Source organism: Urtica dioica, chromosome 9 (assembly GCF_054948205.1).
Source record: "Urtica dioica subsp. dioica isolate 48M chromosome 9, U.dioica_male_clone48M_v1_H2, whole genome shotgun sequence".
Classification (NCBI taxonomy): Eukaryota; Viridiplantae; Streptophyta; class Magnoliopsida; order Rosales; family Urticaceae; genus Urtica; species Urtica dioica.
The window spans coordinates 24,659,102-24,676,396 of NC_142764.1; the positions used below are offsets into that span (position 1 = coordinate 24,659,102).

Consider the following 17,295-nt stretch of genomic DNA (forward strand, 5'->3'; position numbering starts at 1 on the left):
ACATGGGCTAGATCCAAAATCACATGTTTAAAGTGGCCTAATTAGTTACAAATCTCTATTTTTAAATGGAAAAATTCTACAAGATAGCCATTTGAAATTTATTGATTAGTAAAATAGTCAAAGTTTCAACTTTTCAATAAAATAATCAAATTTACATTTAAAAAAAAAAATTACAGTTAAGATTAAAATTTTTAATGATTATTATAAGTAATTTATCACTTTAAAAAAAATTACTTTTGGGATTAACAAAATTTTGAAATCAAATTATTGCACATTTTGGTTATTTAACTGAATTAAGACAAATTTTAACTGTTTTGCATATTCATAACTTTAAATCGGCTATTTAGCTCCATCAACCTTTTTAAATTACCTTGTATGAATTCTATTGCAGCAGTAGAAAAACAATCCCAATTTATTGAACAATAAAATTATCTACGAAAGTCAATCAAATTAGTAAGTTACTTCATCTGATTGGTATTTAGAGCAACCAATTATATGAAGTAACCGGAATGATGGTTGCTTAAATTCGAATCAATCAAATGAATCCTTAAAAAATGACAAATATCTAGAAAGTTGATGTGCCAGGTGTTCGTTATATATATGCTTCCCAATGTAATACGATATTTATGTAACATATCCCGAATGTCTAGTAAAATATGGGTTGAAATTATGTTTATGAGATTGATTATTCATATATATTATCAAGTTTGAAAACAATGCTAATAAACATACCACATTATCTCGATTCTAAAAGAAGCTAAATAGTTCCATTCTTAAAAAAAAAAGAAAAAAAAAGGAAAAAAGAAAAAGAAAAAAAAAAGAATGAAAGGGATTGAGATAATGAAGAAGTTTGCCTCATTATTCAAGAGTTCGTTTACCATATTAAACAGCTTAGATACAAAGCTTAATCTAACAAGAAAAAAATTAGATAATCTACTAAAAACGCAATTCACAATCTTGATAGTCAACCCATAACGTATAGGCAAAACCCTCATAGCTAGCTACTCATTATAGGAGGTGAGTGCACATTTTGGACAAGTAATCTCTAACTATATATATATATATATATATATATATATATATATATATATATATATATATATAATATAATATAATTAGAGATATTCCACTCATCGATTCAAATGCATTTAAAAAGAGGCGATATGAAACTTCAGAAACCAGCCTAACTCAGATAAATTCTCCCTTAGAAGTTTTTCCGAAACTCAGCATATATATATAATATAACCTGTGTTGCTTTGATACCATGCATGGAGACATCTGCCCGAAATCTAGGGTCGTCGTCATATAATAAATCATCGTTCACTAGAGCCACACTTTCTGTATTATCCACACATTTATATATGAGTTCTCTATTAGAAATTTAACACACTAGCACATTGTACTATACAAAAAAATGAAAAAAAAAAAAAAACAATACATGGTAATATTGCAGTTTATTTAGTGTCGGTCTCCAGAAAATCAAACAAGAAATCTATGGGAAGATTATAAAAATGTTTGACCATATTCAAGAGGGAAAAATATCTATATGCTTTGGACGAAAGCGAATGAGATGACAGGCACATGATTTCACCGTATCTTTACCCATGATTTGACGCTTTTAAATTGTTGGCCTATTTATTTCCTCGCATAATAAACAATGTCAAATTTTGATAAAGAAAACATAATTTAACGCCTTTTTTTGACAACTGCCCAATGTGAGGTGTATATCAACTTTTTTTTTTTTATATATATATTAGAGATGTTTAGTTAAGGATTTAATTAATGATTATTTATGCATTCATATCATTATTAACAGGTGTCCACTTCCAGAAGGTTTCATATAAAAATTATTTCGATTTTTACTCAATTTGGCCATTGATCATTTATAGCTCTTCTATTGTTTCTCTAATCTTTAACTTGTCATGAAAAACATACACAGTGGAGTAATTAAGAATAATAATAAAAACCTCAACACGGACTTGTCTCCTTTGCTGTAACCAGGAAGCAGACAAATATTAACCGTCAGATTTCATTACGTGGAGATCTTTCAACGGTCTATATTGTAAGACCTCGCGGTTTTCAACCATGTGGTCCCACTTTTTTTTTTTAAAACTCCACTTCTCGCAATGCAACACGTCTATAGGTCAAACTTTGTTAAAAGCTCTCTCAAAATTTGAAATTAGGTTTAGCTTTTTTTTTAAGAAAGCACATGACTTTTTTGTTCTTACGGAACAAGAAGATAGGTTCGTCATTGTGATGCATGCAAATATGACATGATTCGAAAGGAGTGAGGTAGACTCTGGCCGAGTGGGTTTTTTTAAGGGAAAATAACACATTTATACCCTGTGTTTTAGTGAAATGTCGAGTTTAACCCTCGGTTTTCAAAAATGTCGAGTTCATACCCTCTGTTTAACTAAAATGACGAAATTATACCCTCTGTTTAACTAAAATGACGAAATTATACCCTGAAATAGACAACAGTGTCACGAATATTCTTTTTATTGACTTTTCATTGACGTTGAGTATAATATTTATATATAAACACCAATTATCTTTATTCATTCGCGCCATATATGTAATTTATTTAAAAACTAAAAAATAAACAACAGTCTTTTAATCGTGAAGAACACAGAAAGAGGCAAAGGGGTAAACATCGATAGTTGATAGTCATCAAAATCGCATATTCGAACAGAGAATCCAGGATTTAGAGTTACAATTTGAACACGGAATGAAGTCATTTCTTAGGAGGTATGAGTTTTATTATTTAATTTCAATTTAAGGCTATTTTTATTTCAAAATTGACAATTTGGAAGTTAGGGCACTGATTTAGATTTGATTTTGTTTTTCTTATATAAGAGTTAATATCAATGAAAGAGAGATTTGTGACGCTGTTATCTATTTCAGGGTATAATTTCGTCATTTTAGTTAAACAGATGGTATAATTTCGTCATTTTAGTAAAACAGAGGGTATGAACTCGACATTTTTGAAAATCGAGGGTTAAACTCGACATTTCACTAAAACACAGGGTATAAATATGTTATTTTCCCTTTTTTTAATATAATTTTTTACTATATTTTATGAATTAGTCTCGTGTGTCATATTACAGAGATCACAGCAGTTCTTTTTTTTTCTTTTTCTTTAAACAGTAACAAAAATGTGTGTGAAGTTACAAATTTCTTCTCCTATTAGTTTAAATTAGATTTTATGCTTGGATAACATTTTTAATGTAAACAGTTTCTTCATTATAATATGTGAAAAACGTTGAATTATAAAGCTAAATTACTAGTGTTTTTACTTAATTGTGTTAGTGTTACCATTTAAAAAAGAATATAGAATAAAGCAAAGCAAAAGTAGAATATCGAAATGCTTATTTTTTTTTTCTTCGATTCACACTATCTTTAGTCTGACCTTCGCTTTAGACTTGTTGAAGCTTTTTTGTTTGATTTCGGCGTAAAAAAGGAAAACCTTGAAAAGTTCGTTATCATTAGTTTGAGGCTTTGAGCTTTTGTACTATTCCGGCCAGACTTTTGTACCACTCCAAAATTTGATCCATATATATATATATGTATATAATTCTTCTTTTTTGACCGTATTTGATAAATCCTGGCCAATTTTTTTTAACACATTTTCTAGAAGTGAACTTGTAGTTTGCTTCTTTGAAAAGCCCATCACACTGATCTCAGCTCCTAAATCTTTAATTCCGGGAATTATGTTTACCAATCCGTTCATTCCATTTGTAAGCTTACAAAAGGGTCAAAACAAATCAAACAAATACTTGCTTAGCGAATCAAATCCATTTGATTAATTAGTGAATTATTTATTTTCTAAGATGGGATGTGCGTATGTGTACAAGCTATGACCAGGCGTAGATATAGTTTTATACAGCAGAGTGGGGACATATTACATTTTGATTGGTCATCCAACGAAATCACGTATAGAGATTAAAAAAATAAAAATAAAAATGTGTGCTGTTTTAGTTAAGAATTAAGATATATACAAAGCTAAGGATAACTTAGAAAAATAGCACTAGAGGACGAACTGGTTAGAAAAATTTGTTATCAGATTCAGATTTGTACTTTGTACCGTAGGGCTTTGAAAAAAAAAAAAAAATACACACACGCACACAACTGACACAGGCATAAAGAGCCAATGTGATATATGTCTAGAGTCTAGGCTCAGAAAATATCAAATATATGGAAGCTACATGTTTTGTGTAAATAGTTACATCAAATTGGATTTTAAAAAAATAGTGGCAACAAACTAAAACTTCTTTGTTTTATGGGCCTCTTATATTAACATATATGATTGATGGAATGTGCGATTAGGTAAATTTGAATAAATTATATTGTTTTAGGTAGTTTTCTGCAATTAGATACTACTAATCCAAAAGACGAAAAGGGTAGGGTAGTGTCATAACCTAATTTTAAAAATAGTTTCTTATTGAAAAAGAAGAAGAAGAAAAGTGAAGATAATGACAAAATAACTTGAATATATTAAAACCTCCTATATTGTAATATTCACAAGACTATGAGCAACCACATGTTCCAAAGTCAATGAGGTTGATTCATTGATGTTTTTCTTGAGAGTGGATCGAGTGTCAAAATGTGACTGAAATAAATACGACATTGCATCGGCTAAGAATATAGGTTAAAGTCAAAGAACATTTCCATAAGCCTACGGAAGAGTTAGTAAACGGCATTAATTAATTTCTTTTTTAAAGGTGCAAGTATTTTCTTTGCGACGAGAAAAGAAAAAATCTTTAATAAATTATGAAATATCCACCATAAAAATTCCTAAGTCGTTTCAAAATATTTAGACATGTATCTCCTTATAATTATATAAGCTGAAGGGGGTGATAAAGGTACCTTGTATTTGATCGTTTAAGGAAAGAAACTTATTAGTTAAAATCATTTGTGTACAAAAGTCTGCTCTATTTGAATAAAATGAACCATATTTAAGAACATATTTGAATTTAAAGGAAAAAAATTAATTAAGCCATTGAATTTAAAAAGCTGGACATTGCTTCGGAAATTTCCTTAGCTAAACCTATCAAAGATAACGTAAAAGAGGCACATAATTGAGTCAAATACTATATTCTTCTTCAACAATATCGTATTTAAACTTCCTCTATAATGTTGTTTATACTCAATTCAATATTTATATTTTTAAAAATATCTACTCAAATAGCTAGATTAAGTACATTATGTTCTTTGTACGTATTTTACACAGATTACAAATTAAGAAGATAAAAATATAAAACATATTACCTAGCAAACTATTCTTTTGAATGTGAGAATCCTTTTTACTTGTCCTTTAACTCACAAGTATTAAACTTGGTGACTTTCAGGAATTCAAAACCAAATGTGATCCCATGATCTTGTGAATACTTTTGTTTTTATTATAAAATTTGGTTATTTCTCAGTTTATGTAGATCTCTCATAATTGTTTACATTTTCCATCCTTGTACATTAATGGATCGTGTCCTGGCTTACTCGAACAATGCGACTATCATTCATAGAACGATTACTGTAGGCATTACAAATAAGATCAGAAAAAATTTGTTGAGCTCTGCTCTTGTGCGAACTAATGAAGGATTGAAGTATTGCTTACCGTAATCGCGTTGCATGTTTGATTTTAGGGTCAAGCGGCTATATAACCAAATAGAACTTAAGCTTTTGCAAAATAGCCATAGTTTGTCAACTATAAGTAAACTAGCCAACTTAATCTAGGTTGGATTAAATTTAATCCCAACGAACTATAAAGACAGAATGTAAGGTTTATGACCGCTGGATTAAAATTAATCGAGGCATGATTAAAAATCGTAGTACTCTCAATTAGCTATTTTGTTATACCTAATGAAGACAAGATTAAAATTAATGAAGGCAGGATTAAATTTAATGACAATCTGGAAATCCAACAGATCCAGCCGTGCATCAGATCCGACACCGGAGACGAGGATCTGAAGCAGAACCGATTCCGATGCCTCGGCGATCCAATTCCGATGCCTCGGCTCACCCCTTGTTCTTCAAGCCCATCCGATTCCGATGCCTCGGCTCCTCAGGCGCGTCACCATCGATCGCCCAGAGCCTTCGAGGTAGTTCCGCCGGAAAAGCGACAGAGAATTCGTCGTCTTCTGAGCTCTGGCTCCACAACACGATGAGCAGAAAGAAGGAAGTTTTCAGTCCGAAAGTGGAAGGAAATGTGGGAATGTATGTCTGTGGAGTCACTGCTTACGATCTCAGTCACATCGGCACTGCTCGTGCTCATTTTTGGTGGAGAGAGTGATGGCTATTTTGCCTAACCTAATGAAACTATGGCTATTTTGCAAAAGCCATAGTTTGAATTGGCTAGTTCATGCCATTTTTTCTTAATTTTATTGGTAACTCGCATACTTTCTTAGGATATACCGTAATATTTTACTACCATTAGTGGTATCATGCTCCATGATATACCGTTATCACATGGGTAAACAACAACAAAAAATGTTATCCTGCAAGGTACTTGAGAAATAATAAATTAAAAATAGATTTTCCATCAGAGTTCTCATATATAAATTTAAAAAATATAGTTTTTGTACAGAGTTTTCCTATATAGAATTTTCGTACACTCAAAAATACAATTCACTCACGAAAATAGAACAAATAAATAACTACGATTGTCGAAATGTGCGAGGTTGTACCTCATATATATGGTGGGAGCTGTTTCAACAACGATATGTCACCGCTAAAGCGTCTCTCGCCGTTTTGTGGGTGATGCAGCGGCGACTAATCACTGTTGATTTAAAGTCGGTAATGTTTAGCAGGAATAGTCGCTACTAAAACCTTTTTAATGGTGAATGATATGGATTTAATAATGTCACTGTTAAAAGTGGTATATCTATAAGAATATTTTCATATTACTTATTATATAATTGGAAATTATCTCTCCATTAGTATGGTCCATAAACAAACGACTTTAGGCCCAAAATAGCGCACGATTTATGGCCCAAATAAAGAAAATTGATTACGTTGATTTTAACGTAAAATTTTTCGTTGATGGTTGTGGGCTATAAATATAAACGTTTTTTAGTCTCTAAGCGCACTCACACATTTAGAAAACCAACATCATCTCGGGGTGAGAGCGAGAGCTTAGAAGAACCTTAAAATAACTTGTCGAAGTCGGAGTCCAAAGCTCGCTGGAAAACACAATAATGTGGGAGCTAGCTCGATTCTTTTCGCTTTCTCTTTTACATATTCATGTTGTTTATAACACATTTAAATTGTGTATAAGTTCTTACAATATGTTGTAGTGTTAGTGCGAGTTTGTGCTATTAATGTCTCTTATTCATTATATTGTTGTTCAAAAAATCAATGCAGAGGGCTTGAGTTGAAATGAGATTATCATAGATTCATGAGAGCACTAATTGTGATTGTCGATAGTAGTTGTAAGAAAAACGATGACAACATCAGAAAAAAGAGATTATTGTGTACTACGAACAAAAGTTGATTTGCATATTGCATGCACAAAACTTATGCTCTTAGTCGTACCCGTTGCCATTATCGAATTAGGTTTTCATATTTTGTCGTTATTACATTGCTCCCCATTCACTATTAATCAATTATCTGAATATTTTCATTCTGCTTATTTTAGTAACAAAATATTTTATTTCAATAAGTGAAACAAATGTGAGCAAGAATTTGGTATCAAAGAAGAAGAAGAAAAAAATAATATTAAACGCAAAATTGAGGGGATTATAATTCCTATTTTTTTTCCTAGTTCAAATTGGCAAAAGGTGAGTTGGAACTTGGAAGGAAAAACAAAAAAAGAGCTAATTGAGGGAGAAAATAACGTGTATGTATGCATGCACAATTAATGCTCCTGTATTTCGGCAAACGCCCAACTCTATTATTGCCCATCTTTCATTAAACGCTGATCCTCTTACTCATCATCAATTTCCCATTTATGTTAAATATATATATTTCCTACAAATTAAATTGACCAACTATTTCTCTTTGTTTTTTCATTTTCATTTTATGTTTATTGCCGTCCGTACAATCACAGCGAGTCAAAAGACTCAAAACGACACAAGTCGGCGCAAAATACCAAGCAGCCCAGAAGTGAACACAGCTTCCTATGAGGATTACAATGTTGCCCTCAAGGGCAAGTACGTCATTTCGACAATCATTGGCCTCGTAGCAGAAAGACCGGTCACTGTTACCGCCAAAGTGCTTATAAGAAAAGGATAGAAAAAAAGAAAAATCAAAGCACACGTGGCAGTATCCCACGTTGGTGACAGCTAATATGAATACATAAAGCCTGGAGTTACACGCTCCGCCGGAAATTGACGTATACATATATATACTGCCTTACATATATAAATATAATATTATTTTAAGCAGTAATAATAAGGTCAATTTTAAAGAGAGGGTAACAAAATATACGAGTTATTATTCAGAAGGGACACGTATACGATAACAGCCATGTATTTGAGAAGAAAAAAAGGACGGCACGGCGAACCAAATCCATTTGACTTCTCATAATATGATTTTTTTTTTTTTACCATCTCATCCGTTTTCCTATTTGCCTATATATACCCTTATGCGTTTCCATACTGACCCTACATCTCTATCTCTCTATTCAATATACATCTCTCAAAGTCTCAAGCAAAATTAACTTCCCAGACGATATATCGATCGAACACCAAACTTCTACTACTACTATACAACGTAGACATACACATAGAGGTGTTATACATATAGAGTTGGTCGTTGCCGAGTTTTTGCATAACCAACTGATATAAATATAATCAAAATGGGAAGAGCACCGTGTTGTGAAAAGAATGGGTTAAAGAAAGGTCCTTGGACTCCAGAGGAGGACCAGAAACTCGTTGATTACATTCATAAACATGGCTATGGAAATTGGAGGACACTTCCCAAAAATGCAGGTATATATATGATATATGTAATTTTCATTCTTTAATTTATAATCTCTTTTTATTTTTTTTGTAATTTTCAAGATTTAATTAACTTTTTTAATTTTGTTATTTTATTTTTAAAGAGTTGCAGAGGTGTGGGAAAAGCTGTAGGCTTCGGTGGACAAACTATCTAAGACCTGACATAAAGAGAGGACGATTTTCCTTTGAAGAAGAAGAGACTATTATTCAGCTCCACAGCATATTGGGCAACAAGTAAGTCAATACTTACCCACAATATATACCACACTCCTTTTTTTTTTTTTTCCGTTATGTAAAATAAAATAATTAATTAGTCATCCGTTACTGTGTCAGATGGTCAGCTATAGCGGCTCGTTTGCCGGGAAGAACCGACAACGAAATAAAGAACTATTGGAACACTCACATTCGGAAGAGGCTTCTGAGGATGGGAATTGATCCGGTGACTCACAGCCCACGCTTGGATCTCCTGGACCTCTCTTCCATTCTCAGCTCCCAGATGAGCCACGTGTCAAGGCTCTTCGGAGCCCATCATCAACACGCTCTCGTCAACCCGGAGCTACTAAAGCTAGCCACTTCTCTCATGTCCAACAACAACATCACGAACAGCCAACAATCACAGTTTTATTACCCTCAAGATCACACCCAACTCTCCGACTGCCACGTCACCCCAGTACTTCAAACCGCCGACCAATCGATGATGTTCCAAGACCAGTCGCTAGAGACGTACCCAACTTTGGACGCCACGAGTTTGATCAACTCTCCGAGCTCTCAAATCACGGAGTGGCAAAGCTGTAATAATAACGCCGTGATCACTAACAACGAGGATCACTACGTCCCTGTTTTGCCGAGCTATAACTATGACTGTCGAGACCAGAGTTTTAGCTTCCCTGCCACGTCATCGGTTTTGTCAACGCCTTCTTCGAGCCCGACCACGGCTTTGAACTCCAATTCGACGACAGCGACGACATATTTCGAGGACGAGCCCGAGAGCTATTGCAGTGAGATTTTAAAGTTTGAGCTCTCAGATATCTTGGATAATAATTACTACGACCAGTTTATGTAATGTACGCGTTAAGTTTTATTATTAGGGGCTCAGGAAAATTAATTAAACCGATCATATGATGATCCAAGCTAAGAGAGAGATAGAGAGGCTGTTTTTTTATTTCTCCGATTGTTTTTCTTAGCCTCTTGGACTTTGGTTGGGGGCGTGTAAAATCTGTCTGATAATTAAATTGTTTTTTTTTTTAATTTATTATATATTGCGCTTTCTGTATCGAGAAAATAAAGATCTATTAGCTAGTGGCTTTGTATTTTTTTATTGGGAAGTTTCCATTATTGATCAATTTTTTATATTATATTATTAATTACGTACTGTGATATACGCACTTCTGTCTTTTGTCTCTCATCGTGAATCTTCTTATCATATTTTTTAATTTTGACAAATAATGATTTACGTTAATGATAGCACACATGATCACTAACTATTATAAGGATCTTTTCTCACTTACATATATACTTCACGAATCAATTATAAGGTTTGTTTATGCTTTTGTTACGTAGTCACAATTGCTACATGCGTTTTTCTTTAAATTTTGTAATATATTGATGTTGATCCTCGATAATAATTCAGAAATAAGACCCGTTTCCAAAGCTAATACATTAAAAAATCAACTGATCAGTAAAACAAATTATTGGAGGATAACATAAAAAAAAGGGATTTGTAGCATATTAGCCAATGAGAGATCTTTTAAAACAATAGCTACATTATTAATTTATTTAATAAAATAGCCAACATTAATCAGAATCCCAATAATATCTTTTTTCCAAATCCACATCTTCTTCTCCAACCCCCACATGAATAGATCTTCATAATCCACATATCATTTTTAATAAAGAAGCCTCGGAATCTCACCACGTATGTGTCCGTCGGAACATTTCCGACGTAAATCTTCCTCGACGAAGCAGATCCGGCAGAAGAGGGAGGGCTGAGGAAGACGGAACTGGTTTTTATCCAATGAGATCGAGAGAGGAATTTGCTGGTTCTTTTTTGGCGAGAAGCTCTCTGGCCTCGGTTAGGATTTTGGCGAGGAGGGAGAGAGGGACGACATAGCATTGTCTCTGATCGTGCTCAACGCCGATGGAGAGCGTCCGAGGTGGGGCCTCCATGGATGGATTTGTGTCCCTGACTCATTCGCTCCTGCAAGTCCAGTTCGGCGACACTTAATCCGATTAACTGTCATAGTTAATCTGATTAACTGTGACAAACCTCTTCTAAAAATGATTTCGAACATCGACGAGTCCCGCGGTTGTGTCGATCCGGCCGTTCGAAGGTCGCAAGTCCAGTTATGTGAATTATTTTGTGATAGTTAATTTGTTTATTTGTGAAGGTTAATCGGATTAACTCTGTGTGTGTTATTCTGATCGCTTCTCCGTCCCCGGCGAGGATCACGAATTCGGGCTTCTCGGCGGCGAAAAATGACTCGATTTCTCTTTGGCGAGTTAGGTCGAGCTCAGCATGGGTTTGGAGTAAGCAGTTCATGAAGCCTAAGATTTCGAGTTTCCGTACAATGGCGGAACCGAACTCGACAACATCGGAGTCAATCTCGATTCCGTTCATGTCTTCGAATGTCGGAGCTCTGGAGTCGAAAATTTTGATGTGACAGAATTGTTAGTGCTGAAGACGATGAAGACGTTATTGTAAAAAAGTATAATTAGTATAATATTGTATTGTTGAATTTGAGTTTGAACTATTTATTCGATTAAATTAATAATTGAACTAGATAGTTAGTCCGTACTAAAAATGATTCATAAAAAAATAAAATAAAAACTTGAAATATCTACGTGATTGCTGCAAGGAAAAGGGTACATAGCAAACGCCTAGTTAACTTTATTTTTATATATTTTTTTCAAAGTAATTATTATATATTTCCATTTATTAGTGGTACTATTTTTCTTTCTACTTTTCTTTGTAGTTTTGTTTTGACACACACTTACTTTCCTGTATACCTTTCAGTATAAATAATTAAGCGTATGACTTTTAAGTATGTCTAATTCAAATAATAGTCTGAACAAGTAATGAAATATATTATTTTAATACACAATAGACAATACTCTTAAACATATATATGAAAATGTAACTGTGTGTGTATTGTATACAACGCAAGAGCTATAAATATTAATTCTTCGACCCTTATTTTGTTTCTTATAAATCCTGATTATTGGATCATAGATTCCGGCACGAGCTACCGGAGCTCCGATGAGCGACACGTGTTCCTTCCACCTGTCCCACTAATTGTCATTTTCACGTTACTAATAAAGTAATATTTTTTGCATGAAAAGGATTATTATCATTGTAATGTGAGTTTGACGAAAAACGAAACGTACGTGGCGATACGGCGAGCAGCGACCAATTATTTCTGATTGGGACCACTTCTAAAGAATAAAAAATAAAAAATAAAAATGAAGAAACTCACAATTACCAGCTTTTATTTAAAATTGAGGCATGGCTCTTGTGCTCCTTTTTTGGCCCTTTATCTTATTATTATTAATTGCCTCACAATGTCAAACCAAGAACCTAATGTCGATGATGTCACTATTGGGACACGTGGTCTCAATAATTTAGCATGGTGGGCCCACATGAGTTGGGCTCTTTGACCATAGACCGGACTCGACCCGATTAGACATGGAGAGAGAGAGAGAGAGAGAGAGAGAGAGAGCCCTTGGCAAATTCGTTAAAGTTTTGATGCAAAATCATATAAATAAATATTAATAATTGTGTTCTAAAGCAATCAATTATCATATATCATACGAGTTTCCGTTTTTACATGATAAAATTTACAATAAATTATATCATAAAACCTAAATTATAAAATAAGAAACCTTAAGCTTGAAATATAGAAAACTTTCAATATTAATGGGAACTTAAATTCCACCATTACAAAGGATGGTAGAAATAAAAATCAATAAAATTTTCAAATGGATTTAATTCTCCTTCTCTACTCTTCTTTAATGCAATCCTTTTATCAGTAATTTATTTTCGAGTTCAATTATATCACACTTCGAAGACTAACATCTCAATCAGGTTGATTTTTTTTTTCTTCTTCAACTACAAAGATGATCAAGTTAAATTATCACGAGTCCCTCTCAAAATAAATTAAAATTAGATGCGTAACTCATGATCTTTATAAAAAAAAAATATCAATGATACATCTTCAATCGATATAGGACTTTTTGATACACTCTCTTCACACCTAAAATTGAACAGTTAGAGCGTGAAATTTTTAAAATTCATAGCCTAACATCGAGATTCTTTTTTTTTTTTTTTTTTTTTTTTTTTTTTTTTTTTACTTTGATACAATGTTGAAGAAAGAATTTTACTTTGATACAACTCCATCTCAAAATCAATTAGCGGTGGTAAGAGTAATTCATAGTCTTATTTGGAGCGGAGACAAAGTTATCCTTGTCTAATATATGAACAAAATAGCTATTTTAAAATTAGCTATTTTGCTCATATATTTGCGAACTTTCACTTTCGTGCAATGTATAAAAGACCGTAAAACCACCGGCTATTTAGACCTCAGAATTCAAGACACGACATATTGCAAATGTATGGTTCTCGTTCTTCGCAGTGAAGCTTTTCGGCTTGATACTAATGATGAGTAATGGTCAATCCACTTGGAAACAAGGTTTATGCTGTCCAATATGCATACAGTAGATATGAATTAATCCATATACGATATATATATTCGTTTCATAGCAGCAAAACCCATTGAGGTTGTAATCCTCATACGTGGCCAAGGAATATATAATCTATATCCGCACGTCTCTCGAATTTGGCCTTATTTACACTACCAGAGTAATAATGCACATGTCTATGTAATTTCTAGTTCCTTTGCCACACGTTAAACTCGTTGCCCTTTGAACAAGTTTTGTTCTGTTTCATAGGTAGCTTTAGAATCTGACCGACTTTCAGTACTATTAAATGAACTCTACGTAATCAATGTTTTTACTTAATTAAATTATCATATAGTTAATTTAGTCTTTAACCTAACCGGTGAATAATGTAGCAAATAATGTACTGTTAACACTTAGTAAATTGTTAGCGTTGGTAAGAATATCTAAATATACTTACGTTGGAACTATAAAAATCAATGATTTTTACATGGATTTTTTTTTTTTTTTTCATCTCATGATGATCCTTTGAAAAGAACTAATAGCTCGGGAATTAGAAAGGCAAATTTGAAAAACCAAGTCTTAACCTCACATTTAAAAACCAAACCCTGTTGGACATATCAACAAAATCAAGTTTTTGGGTATGTAAAAAGTCCAAAATGCTTTTAACTTTTTGTGAAAATTTGTTTTGTGTTCGTCAGTACGTTGTTATCCAAGAATTAAAAAAAAAAATTCACTTTATTTCAAAGATTTTGTTAATAAATTTCAAAGTTTATAATTGAAAGTGAAACTTCAAACTCCTAGATAAAAAAAACAGACGAACAAAAAACAAATTTTCACGAAAAACTAAGGGTATTTTGAAATTTTACGTATCCAAAAATTTGATTTTCCTGATAGTCAAGAGCTTAATTTTCAAATGTGAAGTTGCATTATATTTGGTTTCTCGAGTTTCCCACTATAAAACTATATAATTGAATAATGTGATATATATATATATATATATATATATATATTTTGTGGAAATTTAATATTTAGATGATAAATTGTAACTAATATATGAGCAAAATATCTCATTTTAATATGCATTACAAACACAAACTAAACTTTATGTATTTTACAACAAAATTATCCTTGTACTTAAGTCCTCTCTCCACACTATTTTTAAGGATGTTAAGTTAAATATAAAAGTAAAATAAAAACTTAGGATCACTATTTCTGGTAAAAGAGTAGGGACTACGGTAGAAGGAGTTTATGTTTCAAAGACGATGACAAGTCATTAGAAGCGAGTAGTCGCTTGTAAAAGTCCGGTTAAAATTTAGTGAATATTTTGAGCGGTTAAAAAAACATGATTAATAGCGTTTAATGCGCTTCTAATAGTTATATAGGTCAAAAATTATATATTTATATATATATATATATATATATATATATATCTTTCTCTTTTTCTTTTCATTTTTCTTCTCTGTGTCATCTTCTCTTCTCTCTCCATCTCTATGCTCTGACAAACTTTTATGCTTATCTTTTGTTTCGTCGTCATCCTCTACTATGCCGCTTGTTGGGGATTGACCACACACAGCACTCTCTCTCTCTCTCTCTCTCTCTCTCTCTCTCTCTCTCTCTCTCTCTCTCTCTCAGCTTGGTTCAACCGTTCTCACCCCCACCTGCCTCTCTCTTGATCCGACCCATCGCACCGCTTCCACGCCTCTTCCCATCGCATCCAACCACCACCAATGCGCCATCCACTTTTGAACTTTTAAAATAGACAAATATCGCTTTTAAAATCCTATTTCTATTAGTGTTTGCAACCTCCCGACGATCTCCATAATTACCAAAGCATCCTGTTATAGCAAGTAGAAATTCGAGCTAGAAAATTATGGAGAGAATAATTTTTCTCACTATTTCACAACCAACTTGTTGTTGTACTTTCGATGGAGCATTTTTCGAAAAACATTAATATTTGAGTCATCTTATACTTATTTTATTGTAAATTCGTATCAACCAATAAAATTTGCTTGTTTCTTCATCAACAATGTATCTTTTAGATTTCGATATAAATCTAGTCGTACAAAAATATGTCATAATACATAGTTTGTTAAGAACAAATTTTCATACTGTAAGTTAGAAATTTATGTACGATCAATTTTCTAGAGAAAAAGTTAAATGAAAGACTAGTGAATTAAAAAAGCATATGCCCGAAATAGTTAAATGCAGAATCATTGATGGCTAAAGTTTAACGTGGCTGACGCTGAACTTAATTAGTTACTTATAGAAATTTGTTAAAAAAAGGAAGATTAGTAAAATTTAAATATGTTTATTTTACTAATAAGCCAATGACACTTATTTACTATCATTTCTGCTTCTAAAAAGATTTTCCGAATAAGAACCACCCAACGTAAATTCTTTCCGGATACAATATAATTTAAGAAAGAGATGCAGTAATTTTTCGTCCCAATATGTGGCTATAATATCCCCTATCATGTTATGGAACACTAGATATAGATGTATATATTGTCAACTAATATTATGTCAGAAGGATACGAACCATCAATAAATCGCTAATATACGAAGCATCAATATTTCGCTAAGAATTTGCCAGCGCGAGAGTACAGAAAGCACAAATATATTTCTCGTACTTAGAAGGTTTATGGTGTCACCAAATACCGACGATCCCATGGTCAAAAGTCTAAGCAATTGATTGCAAATATATCTCATTTGAGTAAGCCATTACGTCAGTTACACGTATACCGAAAAATTATTGCATGTACAAAAACAGACAAAATAAAAAGTACCCCATTATTGACCTTTAACCTTGATTTCTCTCACAGCTCATGTGCTTCTTTTCTTTTGGGTATGTCAATATGTGAAGCAAAAAAAAAGTTCTGTAATCATTATGTTAAAAGATCAATTTTGGAGCTATGCCTTGATACGTGTCTAAATATAGAGACAATTTTTTGGAACAAAGAGCCTGGCTATATGATAGCTTTGAATATATACCAGCCGACCATACTATACGTAGAGACTATATATCATCTCTCTCTCTTTTCCATGCATTTCCTTTTCTTTCGACCGCCCAAAGAAAAAGCTCTTCTTTGTTTTGATTGAGTAAACTCTTAAAGTGTGTTTGTGTCTTTTCGTACCCAATCTAGCCTTTAATTTCTCTTAATTTTCCTTGTTCTCACCACTTTCAATGGCATGTTATTTTTTTCGGTATATTTCACAATCTCAGATGCTCATAAGAGATTAGAAGGCATTATTTTTCCGCGCATACACATTCATACTATCCTTTTGATTTTTTTTTTTGTTCTATATTCGTTATCCGACCTTGAATAATATACATAACTTTTGTATTGTTTAGGCCGACAAAAAGTTGAAATATTGAGTTTTGACATCCTCGCCTGATGTTTTTTTAAATGAGAATAATTAATGAAACTTTCCAAGGAAAAATATATGTACTTAATTATAACATAATATATATATATATATATATATATATATATTTATAAACCAAAAGAAAGAAGTATACTTTAGTACACTTTGCATAGAAGTTAGAAGTTAGAACTACGAAAGTCAAGTCAGTTCACAACTTCACGGGTCTGTTTGTTTCTTAACTTGAAAACTGTTTTTGACTTTTCTAACTTGAACAGTTTTATGAAAAAAATTGAATTCACTGTTTGTTTTATGATTCCTATAA

General features: G+C 32.6%; 1 protein-coding gene across 1 annotated transcript; it reads left to right on the top strand.

Annotated features, from left to right (window-relative positions):
• The first annotated feature begins 8,605 nt into the window (after positions 1-8,605).
• Positions 8,606-10,326, top strand: LOC149386077 (transcription factor MYB102-like). The gene is made up of 3 exons (XM_089625110.1): positions 8,606-8,924; positions 9,038-9,167; positions 9,267-10,326. Exons 1-3 carry the CDS (start codon positions 8,792-8,794, stop codon positions 9,994-9,996), a joined length of 993 nt encoding a protein of 330 aa, XP_089481236.1. The 5' UTR covers positions 8,606-8,791; the 3' UTR covers positions 9,997-10,326.
• Positions 10,327-17,295: the final 6,969 nt, after the last annotated feature.